This window comes from Lemur catta, chromosome 12 (assembly GCF_020740605.2).
Source record: "Lemur catta isolate mLemCat1 chromosome 12, mLemCat1.pri, whole genome shotgun sequence".
Taxonomy (NCBI): Eukaryota; Metazoa; Chordata; class Mammalia; order Primates; family Lemuridae; genus Lemur; species Lemur catta.
In genome coordinates, this window is record NC_059139.1 from 34,000,304 (window position 1) to 34,014,446 (window position 14,143).

The 14,143-nt window shown below is 34.9% G+C and overlaps 1 protein-coding gene across 1 annotated transcript in view; it reads left to right on the top strand.

The window, feature by feature from the left end:
* The window catches only part of DDX4 (DEAD-box helicase 4), a 60,363-nt gene that overhangs the window by 24,464 nt on the left and 21,756 nt on the right, over positions 1–14,143 (top strand). The window contains exons 7-13 of the mRNA XM_045565663.1: positions 7,720–7,821; positions 8,782–8,862; positions 9,382–9,429; positions 11,717–11,764; positions 11,869–11,916; positions 12,146–12,288; positions 13,071–13,223. Of these exons, the coding sequence (XP_045421619.1) occupies positions 7,720–7,821; positions 8,782–8,862; positions 9,382–9,429; positions 11,717–11,764; positions 11,869–11,916; positions 12,146–12,288; positions 13,071–13,223 (623 nt within the window). The remainder of the gene's footprint in view (positions 1–7,719; positions 7,822–8,781; positions 8,863–9,381; positions 9,430–11,716; positions 11,765–11,868; positions 11,917–12,145; positions 12,289–13,070; positions 13,224–14,143) is intronic.

Sequence of the window (14,143 nt, forward strand, 5' to 3'; positions counted from 1 at the left end):
TTTTTTACTCATTAATGACTCTTTACCTCCAAGGTTAACCTCTAAAAGCATGGATTCATTTTGTCTGTCTTAATATAAATGGAATCATATAGTATTTACTGTTTGTGTCTGGCTTCTGCTTAATGATTTGTGAGATTTATTCATAATATAATACTATTAATAGATGCAGTTGTAAATCATTGTCATTGCTCCGTGGTATTCCTTTATTCTGCTGTTTTTCTAATGATGACTATTAGGATTACTTTCAGTTTTGGGCTATTCATCCCAGAGTGCTAGGATTATAGGCGTGAGTCGCCTCGTCAATTTGGGGCTATTTCGAAAGTGAGTCTGTATGAGCATTCTCTAGTATTCTTTTGGTCACACTGATATATACTCAGAAGTAGCATTGCTAGGTCATTGGCTTTTTGTATATCTTTTGCTTGAATAGCTATTGTCAGATGTTTTATATAGGATATACTCCCACATCCTCACTAATACTTGGTATTTTCTTTTTCTTTGCTATTTGTTTAGGATATACTCCCACATCCACACCAATACTTGATATTTTCCTTTTCTTTCCTATCAGCCATTCTTCTGAGTGTATGGTAGTGTATCTCATGGTTTTAATTTGTGTTTCTTTGGGCTAATGAGATGTGGAGCACTCCATATGTTCATTGGCCATTTGGATATCTTTTGTCAAATCTTTTGCCGATTTTTCTATTGGGTATCCTTATTTTACCTTTTTATTTGTAAGTGATTTAAAACTTACAGAAAAGTTGCCAGAATAGTATAGATGACTCCTGTATGACATTTATATTGGAGATCTTTGGTGAATAAAAGTTACTCATTTTAATCAAGAACAACTTACCCTTCTTTTAAGGTTAGTGCTTTCTGCAGGGAAGGGTTCCTGTTCAAGAACTCTGCTCCCTCTAAGGTCATGAAGATATTCTTGTATTTTCCTTTCAGAACTTTATCTTTTTGGCTCCCACATTTAGATTGTAATTCATCTGGAGTTTAATTTTACTTTATTTTTTGAGACTGGGTCTTGCTCTCTTACCCAGGCTAGAGTTGTGTCATCATAGCTCACTGCAACCTCAAACTCCTAGGCTCAAGTGATCCTTCTGCCTCATCCTCCCAAGTAGCTGAGACTACAGGTGTATACCATCACACTCAGCTAATTTTTCCATTTTTTGTAGAGACAAGGTCTCACTCTTCCTCAGGCTGGTCTTGGACTTCTGGCCTCAAGCAGTCCTCCTGCCTCAGCCTCCCAAAGTGGTAGGATTACAAGCATGAGCCACCACACCCAGCCTGGAGTTTATTTTTGTATATATTTTAGAGTATAAGGATTAAGATTTTTTTTTCCATATGGATGTCCAGTTGACCGTGTATTACTTATTGAAAAGAATGCCCCTTCCATTCTGCACTACAGGGCTACCATTGTCCTAGATTAGATGGCAGTAACTATGTGTATCTGTTTCTGGACTCGGTTCTTTTCCATTGGTCAGTTTTCCTATTTTTGTACCATTGCCTCGTAATCTAATTACTGTAGTTTCATAATAGGTCCTGATATCTGGTAGTGTCTTTCATGTTTGTTGTTTTTCAAGTGCTGTGGTTTGGATATTTGTCCCTGCCAAACCTCACTGTTAAAATTTGATCCCCAGTGTTAGAGATGGAGCCTAATGGAAGGTGTTTGGATCATGGGAGTGAATGGATCCCTCATGAATAGATTAATGCCCTCCTAGGGTGGGAAGGAGTATATAAGTTCTCTATTAGTTCCTGTGAGAGCTGGTGGTTAGAAAAATGCCTGGCATCTCTCCTCCCTTTCTTCCTTTCCTACCATGTGATGTCTGCACATGCCAGCTCCCTTTTACCTTTAGCTATGAGTGGAAGTAGGCTGAGGCTCTCACCAGATGTGTGAACTTTTCCAGACATCAGAACCGTGAGCCAAATAAACCTTTTTTCTTTATAAATTTCCCAGCCTCAGCTGTTCCTTTATAGCAGCATAAAACAGACTATGACATCAAGATTACTCGAGTTATTCATTTGCATTTCCATGTGATTTTTAGAATTATTAATAGCTTATCAATTTCCAGAAAAAAAACTGTCTTAATTTGGGCTGCTATAACAAAACACCATAAACTGGGTAGCTTGCTCACAGTTCTGAAAGCTGGGAAGTCCAAGATCAAGGCACCAGCAGATTTGGTGTCTGGTGAGGGCCCATTTCCTGGTTCATAGATGATGCCTTTTCTCTGTGTGCTCACATGATAGAAGGGGCAAGGCAGCTCTCTGGGGGCTTCTTTTATAAGAGCACTAATCCCATTCATGAGGTCTCCTAAAAGGCTTCACCTCCTAATACCATCACCTTGGGGGTTAGGATTTCAAAATATGGATTTAGGTGGGCCACAAACAGACCATAGCCAAAATCTGATGGGATTTGTGTTGGGGCTGCATTGAATCTGTAGGTAATTTGGGGAAAATTAGCATCTTTACAATAGTCTGTCTTCCAATTCATGAATCTCCCTGCTTATTTAGGTCTTTAATTTTTCCTAGCCATATTTTGTAGTTTTTACTGTAGAGTCATTATACATATTTCTGTGCTTGAGTATTTTATATTTTACATATCGTTTTTTATATGAGCTAATATTTAATATAACATAAAATTCACCATTTTAAAGTGTATACTGACATAGTTTATAATATATTTACTATGTTGTGCAATCATCACCATTACCTAGTTCTAGAACATTTTCTTTTCCCCAAAAAAGAAACCCTTTACTTACTAACAGTTAGTCCCATTTGCTCCTCTCCACATATCCTTTGGCAACCGCTAATCTTTCTGTAGCTGTGGATTTGCTGATTCTGGACATTTCATATAAATTAAATCATACAGTATGTGGTCTTTTGTGTCTGGCTTCTTTCACTTAGCATAATGTTTTCAAGATTCATCCATGTTGAAGTACATGATAATACTTCATTCCTTTTTATGGCCAAATAATATTCTGTTATATGAATAATGCCACATTTTGTTTATTCTTCAGCTCATGAACTTTTGAATTGTTTCCATGTTGGGCTGTCATGACTAATGCTGCTGGAAACATATATGTTAAGTTTTTGTGTGAACATATGTTGTCATTTTTCTTAAATGTGTACCTAGAATTGGTATTGCTGTGTCAGATGGTAACTCTTATGTTTAAGTTTTTGAGCAACTGCCAAATTGTTTTCCACAGCACCTGCACCATTGTACATTCCTACTCTCAACGTATGAGTGTTCCAATTTCTCTACATCCACCAATATTTGTTAATGTCTTTTTTATTATAGCTATCCTAGTGAGTGTGAAGTGGTATCTCATTGTGGTTTTAAGTTGCATTTTTTGATAACTATAATGTTGAGCAGCTTTTCACATACTTATTGGCGATTTGTATATCTTTGGTGAAATGTCTATTTGGATCCTTCGCCCATTTGCACAATTGGGTTGTCTTTTTATTATTTGAAGAGTTATTTATATATTCTCAATATGAGTGTCACCAGATACATGATTTGTGAATGTTTTCTTCAGTGGGTTGTCTTTTTACTTTCTTGATGGTGTCCTTTTGAAGCCCTAAGGTTTAAAATTTTTATGCATTTTTTTTTCTTGTTCTTTTGGTGTCATATCTAGAAAATTATTGCCTAATCCAAAGTTATACAGATTTTTACCCGTGTTTCCTTATGAGAATTTTATAGTTTTCATTCTTATGTGTGAGTTTTGATCTACTTTGTTTTTGTATATTGTGTGAGGTAGGGGTCCAACTTAACTATTTTGCATATGGATATCCAGTTTTCAACAGCATTATTTGTTTTATATTAATGTGTCTAGGTGTAGATTTCTTTGGGTTTATCCTCATTGGAGTTGAGCTTCTTGCATGAATCGAGTAATATTTTTCATCAAATTTGGAAAATTTTTTGGCTATATTTTTGGTAAGGTCTCTATAACAGAAAATTTCCAATTTTAATGGTTTTTAAGTGTACAATTTATGGCATTAAGTACATGCACAGAATTGTGCAACCATCACCACTATCATCACCCAAACAGAAACCTTGTACCCGTAGGTAGTAACTCCCTATACTCCTTATCCCTGGTCTCTGGTTCTATAGTCTGTGTTCTCTATGAATTTGCTTTTTCTACATATTTCGTACAAGTGGAACCATACAATATTTGTACTGTTGTGGTTGGCTTATTTTACTTTAGCATCATGTTTTCATTGTTCATCCAGGTTGTAGCATGTATCATAACTACATTCCTTTTTATGGTTGAATAATATTCCATTGCATGTATTTACATTTTGTTTATCCATTCACCTGTTTTTGGACACTTGTGTTGTTTCCTCTTTTTAACTGTTGTAAATAATACTGCTATGAACGTTCATGTACAGTTATCTGTTTGAGGCCCTATTTTCAAATCTTTTGGTTATATACCTAGGAGTGGAATTGCTGGGAGATAGGATAGGGTTAAATTAAAATAACACAAAGTTTGCTTTTCTTATCAACAATCATCCCTTTTTTCTTTTTAATAAATATTTCCTGGGTTTCTGCAAGCCTTTGATTCATTTCTAGTTTGGAAAAAGTTTAATCTTGATGGGTTTTGCCTGTTTTTTTTTTTTCTTGCTTTTTTGGAGTAGTGGAATTTGGAATTCCTTATATGGCCATTTTTGCTAATGTCAGTGCATATCATTTTACAATTTTCATTTTATTAGTGCATGGAAATACAATTGACTTGTGTATTGAAAGTTTAGTGACTTCTCTTAATTTCTGTTAAGTACTTTCTTTAAATGAAAAAAAGATGTTCACTTTTTTTTTTTAACAAGGTTAAATGATTTATAAACTCATCCCTTTCTGAAGATTGTTGTTACCATACACCTTAAAGAATTGTAAGAGATTGAGGTTGGGCCTTTTCATGGAGAAGAATTGGACCCTTTCTATTGACCAGTGCTGGCTGCAGGTGTTGCAGTTTTTGGCGCATCTCATCAATTTGCTTGAGCATACTTCTCAGATGTAACAGTTTCGCCAGGATTCAGAAAGCTGTAGTGGATCAGACCGGCGGCAGACCACCAAATGGAGACCATGAGCTCTTCTTGGTGCAACTTTGGTTTTTGGAAGTGCTTTGGAGCTTCTTCTCAGTCCAGCCACTGAGCTGGTCATTCCAGGTTGTCATATAAAATCCACTTTTCATTGCATGTCACAATTTGATTGAGAAATGGTTCGTTGTTGCGTACAGTAAGAGAAGACAACACTTCAATAATTTTTTTTGATTTTTGGTCAGCTCTTGAGGCACTCAGTTATTGAGCTCTTTCACCTTTCCAATTTGCTTGAAATGCCAAATGACCGTAGCATGGTCAATGTTGAATTCTTCAGCAACTTCTTGTGTAGTTGTAAGAGGATCAGTTTTGACGATTGCTCTCAATTGATTTGGCCCTTGTCAACTTCTGATGGTCAGCCACTGCACTCCTTACCTTCAAGGCTCTCATCTCCTTCGCAAAACTTCTTGAACCACCACTGCACTGTACGTTTGTTAGCAGTTCCTGGGCCAAGTGCATTGTTGTTACAAGTTGACGACCCATTTTGAACTCAAATAAGAAAATTGCTCGAATTTGCTTTTTGTCTAACATCATTTCCATAGTCTAAAATAAATACAAAATAAACAGCAAGTAATAAGTCATTAGCAAAAAAGCATAAAATGAGAAGTGCATGTTAAAATGATATACAACCACATTTATTTAAGAATGTATTCCAGTATCAAACGGCAAATTTCAACAATGCTAAAACCGCAATTACTTTTGCACCAACCTAATAATCATAGACTGTATTCTTTTATTAAGGTACAATCGAAATTGTAGAAATTGGTAATAATAAGCCTAATCCTCATGATTTGGAAACCGAATTTCTCAGTTTATGAATAACAATTCCTATGGAAATCCTGAAATATTTAGAACTTAGTAAAAACAGGATATAGTAAAACTTCTGGGATACAGCTAAAGCAGCTAGCTCTGGGAAATTTTATGACCTTAAATGCATCCATTAGAAAAGAAAATGAACTAAGTGTTCAAGTTAAGTAATTAAAAAAAGGAGGAACAAAACTCAGACAATAGAAGGAAGTAAAAAAGATAATAGAAGTGAAATAGAAACAGATACAATAGAGTGTTGTTCAGCAGTAAAAGTGAATGTAATAGTTTCACACATCAACAAAAACAGAGTTGACTAAAAGAAGATGTAGACGAATATGTTCTATATGATTCCATTATATAAAACTCAAAAACTACATAATGTATTGTTTGAGGTTATGTACACAGTTGATAAAATAAGAGCAAGGAATTGAAAAACAGTTCAGGGTATTGGTTGAGTGAAGGGAGTGGTGCTCAGGGAGGAGGAGAGAAACACAGGGCAAAAGAAACACGTGGGCTGAACATACTGCGAACACGTTTTAGTCTTCAGCTGGGTGGTCGGTACAGATTTTCATTTCATTGTATTTTAAACATATATATTTTATATGTTCTTTGACTTTCAGAAAGTAACTTGCATCTTAAAAAGATCCAGAAGACAAATCTTTTTCTTTTAAAAGAGATAAACCCTGACAAGATTTCTTAAAAGATAAGGGAGGCGTTGGCTCGCTTCTATAATCCTAGCACCTTGGGAGTTTGAGATGGGAGGATCACTTGAACCTAGGAGTTTGAGACTAGCTTGGGCAATATGGCAAGACCCATGTCTCTACAAAAATAAAAATTGTCCAGGCATGTTCATCTTCGTGTGTGCCTATAGTCTCAGCTACTTGGGAGGCTGAGGTGGGAGGATTGCTTGAGCCCAGGAGTTTGAGGCTATAGTGAACTATGATTCTGCCACTGCACTCCAGCCTTAGCAACATAGACCCTGTCTCTACTGTCTCTTAAAAAAAAAAAAAAACACAAATAAATAACTTGGAGTAAAAAAATGGATGTAGATATTGATATATAGATTGTTGATTGAGACGTGTAAGGTTTAGGTAATAGATACTTAACTATGAATCTGCTTTGAATTAGGTCTTCCGTTTTATTATAAATAGGCTTTTAACATATGTATAATATCAAGAAATAGCATGTGCAGAATTTTTACCTTTATCAGTCATTCTTTTTAGGTATAAATAGTTGCAAATTTATAAACTAAATGGTCTCAATTTCTTTGTTTCCTGCCCCGTTGGCACTTTGGTTTTGAATTGATCTAGTTCTTCCGTAGGTGGAATCAAATTTTACTTCAACTGTTGCTGAATTTTTTGGTATTCAATTAAAAATAAATTGTTTATAACAGGAAATCAGACTTTATATGTTACTACATGTCTGTGCTTTGAGTAAGATGTTTACTGTTTTCTGCAAGGAGCAAATATAAGCGTAGGATTTATTTAATCCTTCTGTAGGTTGTGGAAATGCAGTTAATGGTGCAGTTGTGGTGACTTTCAGTGTTTTATTCAAGTGACACTTTTTCCTTTTAGTCATTTTTAGTTTTGATTCTCAAAGTAAGCAGTGGATTTCTTTTAAATCATAGCTCTATATATTAGTAAAGTTGAATGTTTATAGGTCAAATATGGCATTCCCTCTTAGTAACTACCTATTAATGCCATAAAATTTTTAAAGTTATTGAATTATTCAAAGCTTAAATTAAATTTAGCCACTGTGTCCCCAAGATTTCTGTGTTGTTGTTTTGTGTTGTTCTTGTGTGTGTGTGTTTTAATATTATAGGCTGTCAAGCTGGAAATGATTCAGAAGCTTCAGGGCCATCCAGAAGAGGTGGAAGAGGTAGTTTCCGAGGTTGCCGTGGAGGATTTGGTCTAGGAAGTCCAAGTTAGTAGTGTATTGCAAATGGTTTGCTTCATCTGTTAAGAAGGAAATAATTTAAAAATTAAAAAAACCCCATCAAAGAAGGTTTTTATCAGGATTATATCAGAATAGCTTAGCACAGTGGCTGATACAAATTAATCACCCACATTGTATATAACATAATTTTTTAGACACATATGTAATTGCATGTTGGTTAACTTGGAATATATGAATTTTTTAAATAAGTTTGTGTGACTCAGCTCTTTAATATTACACACTATTAAGTGTTTTAGAGTCTTGGTAATGTGGCTGACTTTATAAATAGGTGGCCTTATATATGGCTCTACCTCCCAACACACCTTCCTTTACCAACGTGGCTTTCTGCCTTAAATTTCTCCAGCTGTCATTCCTTGGAGCTAAGGTACTGTCTTCAGAAGTCACTGTTGGAATGTATGTGTCTATTAACAGAGGAGGACAGATTAGTGGTTTTGGAAGCTAAAAACATAAATTGTAATAATGATTTAATAGATGCATAGATAAGAGAATTGTCACTTAAAAAAAAGTGTAGCGATCTGAAGGGTTGCTGTGCAGGACTGGTAAGGTTTGATTTGGCAACAGTGGGAGCAAAGGGTGCTATTCTGGAGAATAAATAATGAAATGATGTGATGTGAAGTTTCTGGGGCAGTTTCTGAAGGAGACTTTTTTTTAATATTAAATATATATTTTGGCATAGCATTGGCCCTAACTACTTTTATTAAGTAATTATAATAAAATAAAAATTTTGAGAAAGTAATTTATAATTGAAGGACATAATTTGTAGAGAAATCCTTTGTGTAATACTTAGAAAAATACTCATAATTCTTGTTAAACTATTTTACTCAGCATCTTTTAACTTCTGGCACTATAACTTGATTTTTTTCTCTTTACTGAATGGTTAAAAAAATTTTTAAAAGTAACATCTAATTTTACTTTCTTCAAATCAAGATAATGAATTCGACCAAGATGAGGGTATGCAGCGCACTAGTGGCCTTTTTGGTTCTAGAAGACCAGCATTACGTGGCACAGGTGAGAAATAAAAGTTATTACTGAATATTAATCACTCATACATGTTTTTAGTGCTAGATTAGTAAACCTAATGTATATATTTTAAGCACTCTAGGTTGGCTCATGATTTTCTCTGCTTTTAGATCTGTAGGTAAAAATACATGGACAGTTTTGCCTCCTTTATAAAATTTGTGCACTGTGAATTATTTCTATGTTATCTATCAATTAATTTGAGGTGTAAATTATTCTTTTAACTGGAGGAAGGAAAATGGAGCTTGCATTGGTTTCAGAGAAGGGATCTGAGCTAGGGGAAAATGATTAGTGTGATTTGAGGTGAAATGAAGGAAAAAAAAACCCCACGATTAATGAAATGTTCAAATGAGGTTAAGGTTTAAATTAAATCTAGAATTGAGAGGGATGGATTAAGGGACTAGGATTCCTAAGTAATTACTCTGTATTGAGTAGAAATAGCCATATGGTTTATGTGCTCAAGGAGGAGCTGTGTTTTCTCTAAATATTCTGCAAAACAATGCCTTACAGGTAGTGGTGACACTTCTCAAAGCCGAAGTGGCAGTGGAAGTGGACGAGGTAAGGGTTATTTTTTGGTTCATCTATAAGAAGTTGAAGTTATTGTATTCCAAATTTAATTTTTGAAGTTAAAGATTACTGTTACTGCTTTTATACACAGTGAGGAGTGTACATTTGCACAGCCTGCTTCATAGAGTTCCTTTTCACTTGCCAGGTTTTTTCCTTCTCTGATCCAGCAATTTCTATTACAGGAATTATATATTATAGATATATTTGCAAATGTATAGGGATGTTCACTGAAGCTTCATTTATAATAAGTAAAAACAAAAAATCACCTAAAATTCATCAATTTATAACTTTAAATAAACAATATAACCATAAATGTGATACTGTGCAGAAGTTAAAGATTGAGATAAATGTACAAATACTTATTAAAACAATATGCTTTTTCTTATTGGATAGTTATTTGATTTGGTCTAAGTAAAATATATATATATTTTACTTTGAAATATTTTTCAAAGTATAAATACTTTCATATAAAAGTTAAAATGCTTTCCAGACTAGTAAACCACTGGAGCTTATTTGATGTCTTTGAAAGATTATCAGTAATCATTAGTCTGAGAGCATTCAAAGGGACAGCTCCCCCTTTTCCCAATTCTTGGATTCTTCAATATAGAAAAAGTTTAAGACTAGCTAAACCAATCTTCCACAAATGCCTGTATCTTGTGTGAAGAAGAATGTCAAGACTTGTGAACATACAGACAGGACAAGGAAATCAGAGAGCTCACATGTAAAAAGTGTTGTATCTAATTAGCTTTGAATCTAATGCATCATAGTACCTAAAAATGCACAATAGATGACTAATTATGTAAAAATCAGAAAAGTAATGTATAGAAAAGAGTTAACATGTCTGTTTACGTGAAATTCATCAATAAATGAAACTGAAATCCCTGCTTACAAGGTTGGTCCCTGACTAGTATATATTAATTAGGGTTCTCCAGAGAGACAGAACCAATAGGAGATAGAAAGAATAGATGGATGGATGAGAAGGAATTTGTTAAGGGAATTGGCTCATGAGATTATGGAGGCTGAGAAGTCCCATGGTAGGCCTGTCTGCGAGATGGAGAACCAGAGAAGCCAGTAGGTAGCGTGGCTCAGTCTGGGTCTGAAAGCCTTAGAACCAGGGAAGTCGATGGTGTAACTCTCAGTCCAAAGCCGAAGGCCTGAGAACCTGGGGGGTTGGTGGTGCAAGTCCTGAAGTGCAAAGGCTAGAGAACCTGGAGTTCTGATATCCAAGGGCAGGAGAAAGAAGGGTTTCCAGCTCCAGGACAGAGAGAAAATCTGCCTTTCCTTTGCCTTTTTTTTTTTTTTTTTTCCTATCTGGCTCTTGGCCAATTGAATGGTGTGCCTACCCACGTTGAGTGAAGGTGGATGTTTCTTTCTTAGTCCATTGATTTAAATGCCAATCTATGCCAGAAACCCCCTCACAGACATACCTGTAAATAATGCTTTAGCAGCTATCTGGGTATCCCTTAATCCAGTCACTTTGACACCTAAAATTAAGCATCATGGCTAGCATATGAGAACTTGGATTTGGGTAGGGTTCCTACTACCCTGCTTAAGAGTGACTCATTGTGCCTAAACAAATGGACAATGTGTTTCATACTGAATACTTGCTTTCCTTCTGGGAGGCTGGAATTTTGGTATGTGCCAGGCTGAAGGTTGAGTACATTATTACCCCTGAATAAAAACCTTGGGTACTGCATCTCTAATGAGTTTCTCTGGGAGATAACATTTCACATGTGTTATCACAGCTCATTGCTGGGGGAATTAAGCATGTCCTGTGTGACTCCAGTGGGAGAAGACTCCTGGAAGCTTGTGCCTCGTTTTCCGTGGGCTTTGCCCATGTGCCTTTTCTCTTTGCTGATTTTGCTCCCTATTCATTCACTGTAATAAATCAAGGTAGCCATGAGTATGATTATATATTGAGTCCTGTTGGTCTTCCTAGCAAATCATTGAACCTGGGGATGGTCTTGGGGACCCCCTAACACAGATTTTTAGCTCCTTTTAGAAAACATATTCCTTTGCTGATTAGGAAAGAGATATAACAGGTTAAACAAAAAATAGTAGTATATAATCTCATCTGCATAAAATCAGCATTTTGAATACTAAGGAAACTTAAAATGTACAAGATTCTATTTATCTTAATTGTCTCAAGTATTATTTGTAAGAAGGGACTTTAAAGATGCCTATTTTTAGAACTGTCCTCTTTGAAGACAAGCAATGAAAGTAAGGATGTACACAGCTTTTTATCTTGACTGATTGTCACTATGAATTTCTTTAATAGGTGGTTACAAAGGTTTAAATGAAGAAGTAATAACAGGTTCTAGAAAGAGTAAGTTTTACTTTAGACAAGGTATTTGATTTTTATAGTGAGTTCTTTTACCCCTAGATTTAAAAACAAAATATTTATCTCTTTTTGGTTTGATCCCCTTTAAGATTCTTGGAAGTCAGAAGCAGAAGGAGGAGAAAGTGGTGACATTCAAGGTATATTAGCATTTTTGTGATCCACATGAAAGTATATTGCATTTTAGTAAAATGCAAAATGTTTAAAAGCAAAGTTAACTTTTCAAAACTTGAATGATAAAACTTTAACAGTAAGTAATGAAAAGTTCTGTGGTATTTAAAATTTGATTTTGTCAGTTTTTGTCTATTGTCTCTTATTTTTTCTTCTAGTCTGTGTAATGTAAATTATGTTTTTTATTTAAATTCCAAGGACCGAAAGTCACCTACATACCCCCTCCTCCACCTGAGGACGAGGACTCCATCTTTGCACATTATCAGACAGGCATAAACTTTGACAAATATGACACTATTCTTGTAGAAATATCAGGACATGATGCACCACCAGCAATTCTGGTCAGTGTATTAATTGTTTCTGTATTGACTATGTAGCAAATTTTGGTTTAAAATATATGATATATTTAAGTTGATATCAACACAGAAATTTCATCTTCAGTATCTAATGTCTTAGGTTGGATATTGGATACTAAATGTAGATGTCTACCATCTACAGTAGAATTAATTGCTATGGCAAAAGAGAGAGTACTAGATTTCATCGTCACTCCCCATACCAGGATGAGAACTTTGTTTAAATTTACTAAAAAAGATCCTTTTCCTAGATTCAAGTTGTTTGCTTCCTAAGTATGTGAGAAGTTGTGTCTTAGGGGAGTGATTTTTTTCTAAGCAGAGTGGGGGAGCCCTCTGTCCTGTTTTAGTAATTATACTTATAATGAGCTATTGTTATGGATCAGAGTTTTTCATATCTTGTTGAAATATTATAAAAAATTTTTGTTTCTCATCTTAAATTTACCAGCAAGCTAGAAGCAAAATCTAAAGGCTGTAAGATTAGGAGGAATAGCTTTCCATAGGAGAGAAGTGATGCACTATAAATTTGTTTTTAAGTTTTAAGGGAGCAGAAAAAATGTTTTTAGAACCACTGTCTATGGGGAATACTTCTGATTCTATCAAGTTGTGGTATACAGGCTCTGGATATTTACTTTTGAATGAGGCATATTGGTGTAAAGTAACGTTAGTATATAAAGTGGAATTAACTTGAAACTAGTTCAGATGGAATGTGTCTATAAAATTATCTGCACATGATATATGGAATTTAATCACTGCTTTTTTTTTCCTTTTAGACTTTTGAAGAAGCTAATCTCTGTCAGACACTGAATAACAATATTGCTAAAGCTGGTTATACTAAGCTTACTCCTGTGCAAAAATATAGTATTCCTATTATATTAGCAGGACGAGATTTGATGGCTTGTGCTCAGACAGGGTCTGGGAAGACTGTAAGTTATTTTCCCACATGTATCCTGCCCCATATCCAAACTGTTTATGGAACTTAGGGTTTTCCTAAATAGCTTGAATCTCTTTTGTTAGATAGAAGGTTTATAGATGATTTCAGTGACCTGTCATAAATATTCATGTTTTTGCATCTGATTTCTAATTTTATTGGGGTTTGTATACTTCTGAAGAAAGAATTTTGAACTATTTCTAGGGTAGTGTTGTAGTTCGTAGATGTTTAATCTATTTATAAGTGTGTTCAACTGTTTCTGGAACATGGCAGTATCTAAAACAAAATACTGAAAGTCGAAGTACCAAGGATTATAAAGCATTGAGAGAGGGAGAAAATAATTTCTGTGATACAGTCTTAGAGTCAGAAGATAGAGAAACAGCTATTAATATATGCGTTGTACATGGTCCTTAGTATCACGTGACCTCAAGTTATGCTAATTCTAAAAGAACTCTGATGAGACCAGGTTGGTCTTAGGACTAATTTGGAGGATTAGTCTGTTAAGTAGCATTCCATGAGTTGAGACTATTCCCAGGGTCATAGAGTCCTGGTTCATACCATTTTAGTCTTAATCAGCCTCCATAGTAGAATTGAAGGGAAAATAGGTGAACTGTATAATATAGTAGCTGATGAGAGTTAAACATGGTTTTGGAGGTAGATTTTAGTGTCTTATTTGCTTAAATAAGAAAACTATAGCACAAAATTTGTCTTGCCAGATGTAACTTCAATAAAAGTGGTGTGTTTAGTAATCCCAAATGATGATATCCAGATTTTTACTCTGCTTGTGGACCACTTTTGCCATGCATTCTGAGTGATAATTTTGTTACGTACCCCAAAAGGACTTATTTAGAATAACTGCTAAGTACAGTGATTTGAATCAAGTTATATCTACATTCCTCTCTATGAGTAATATTT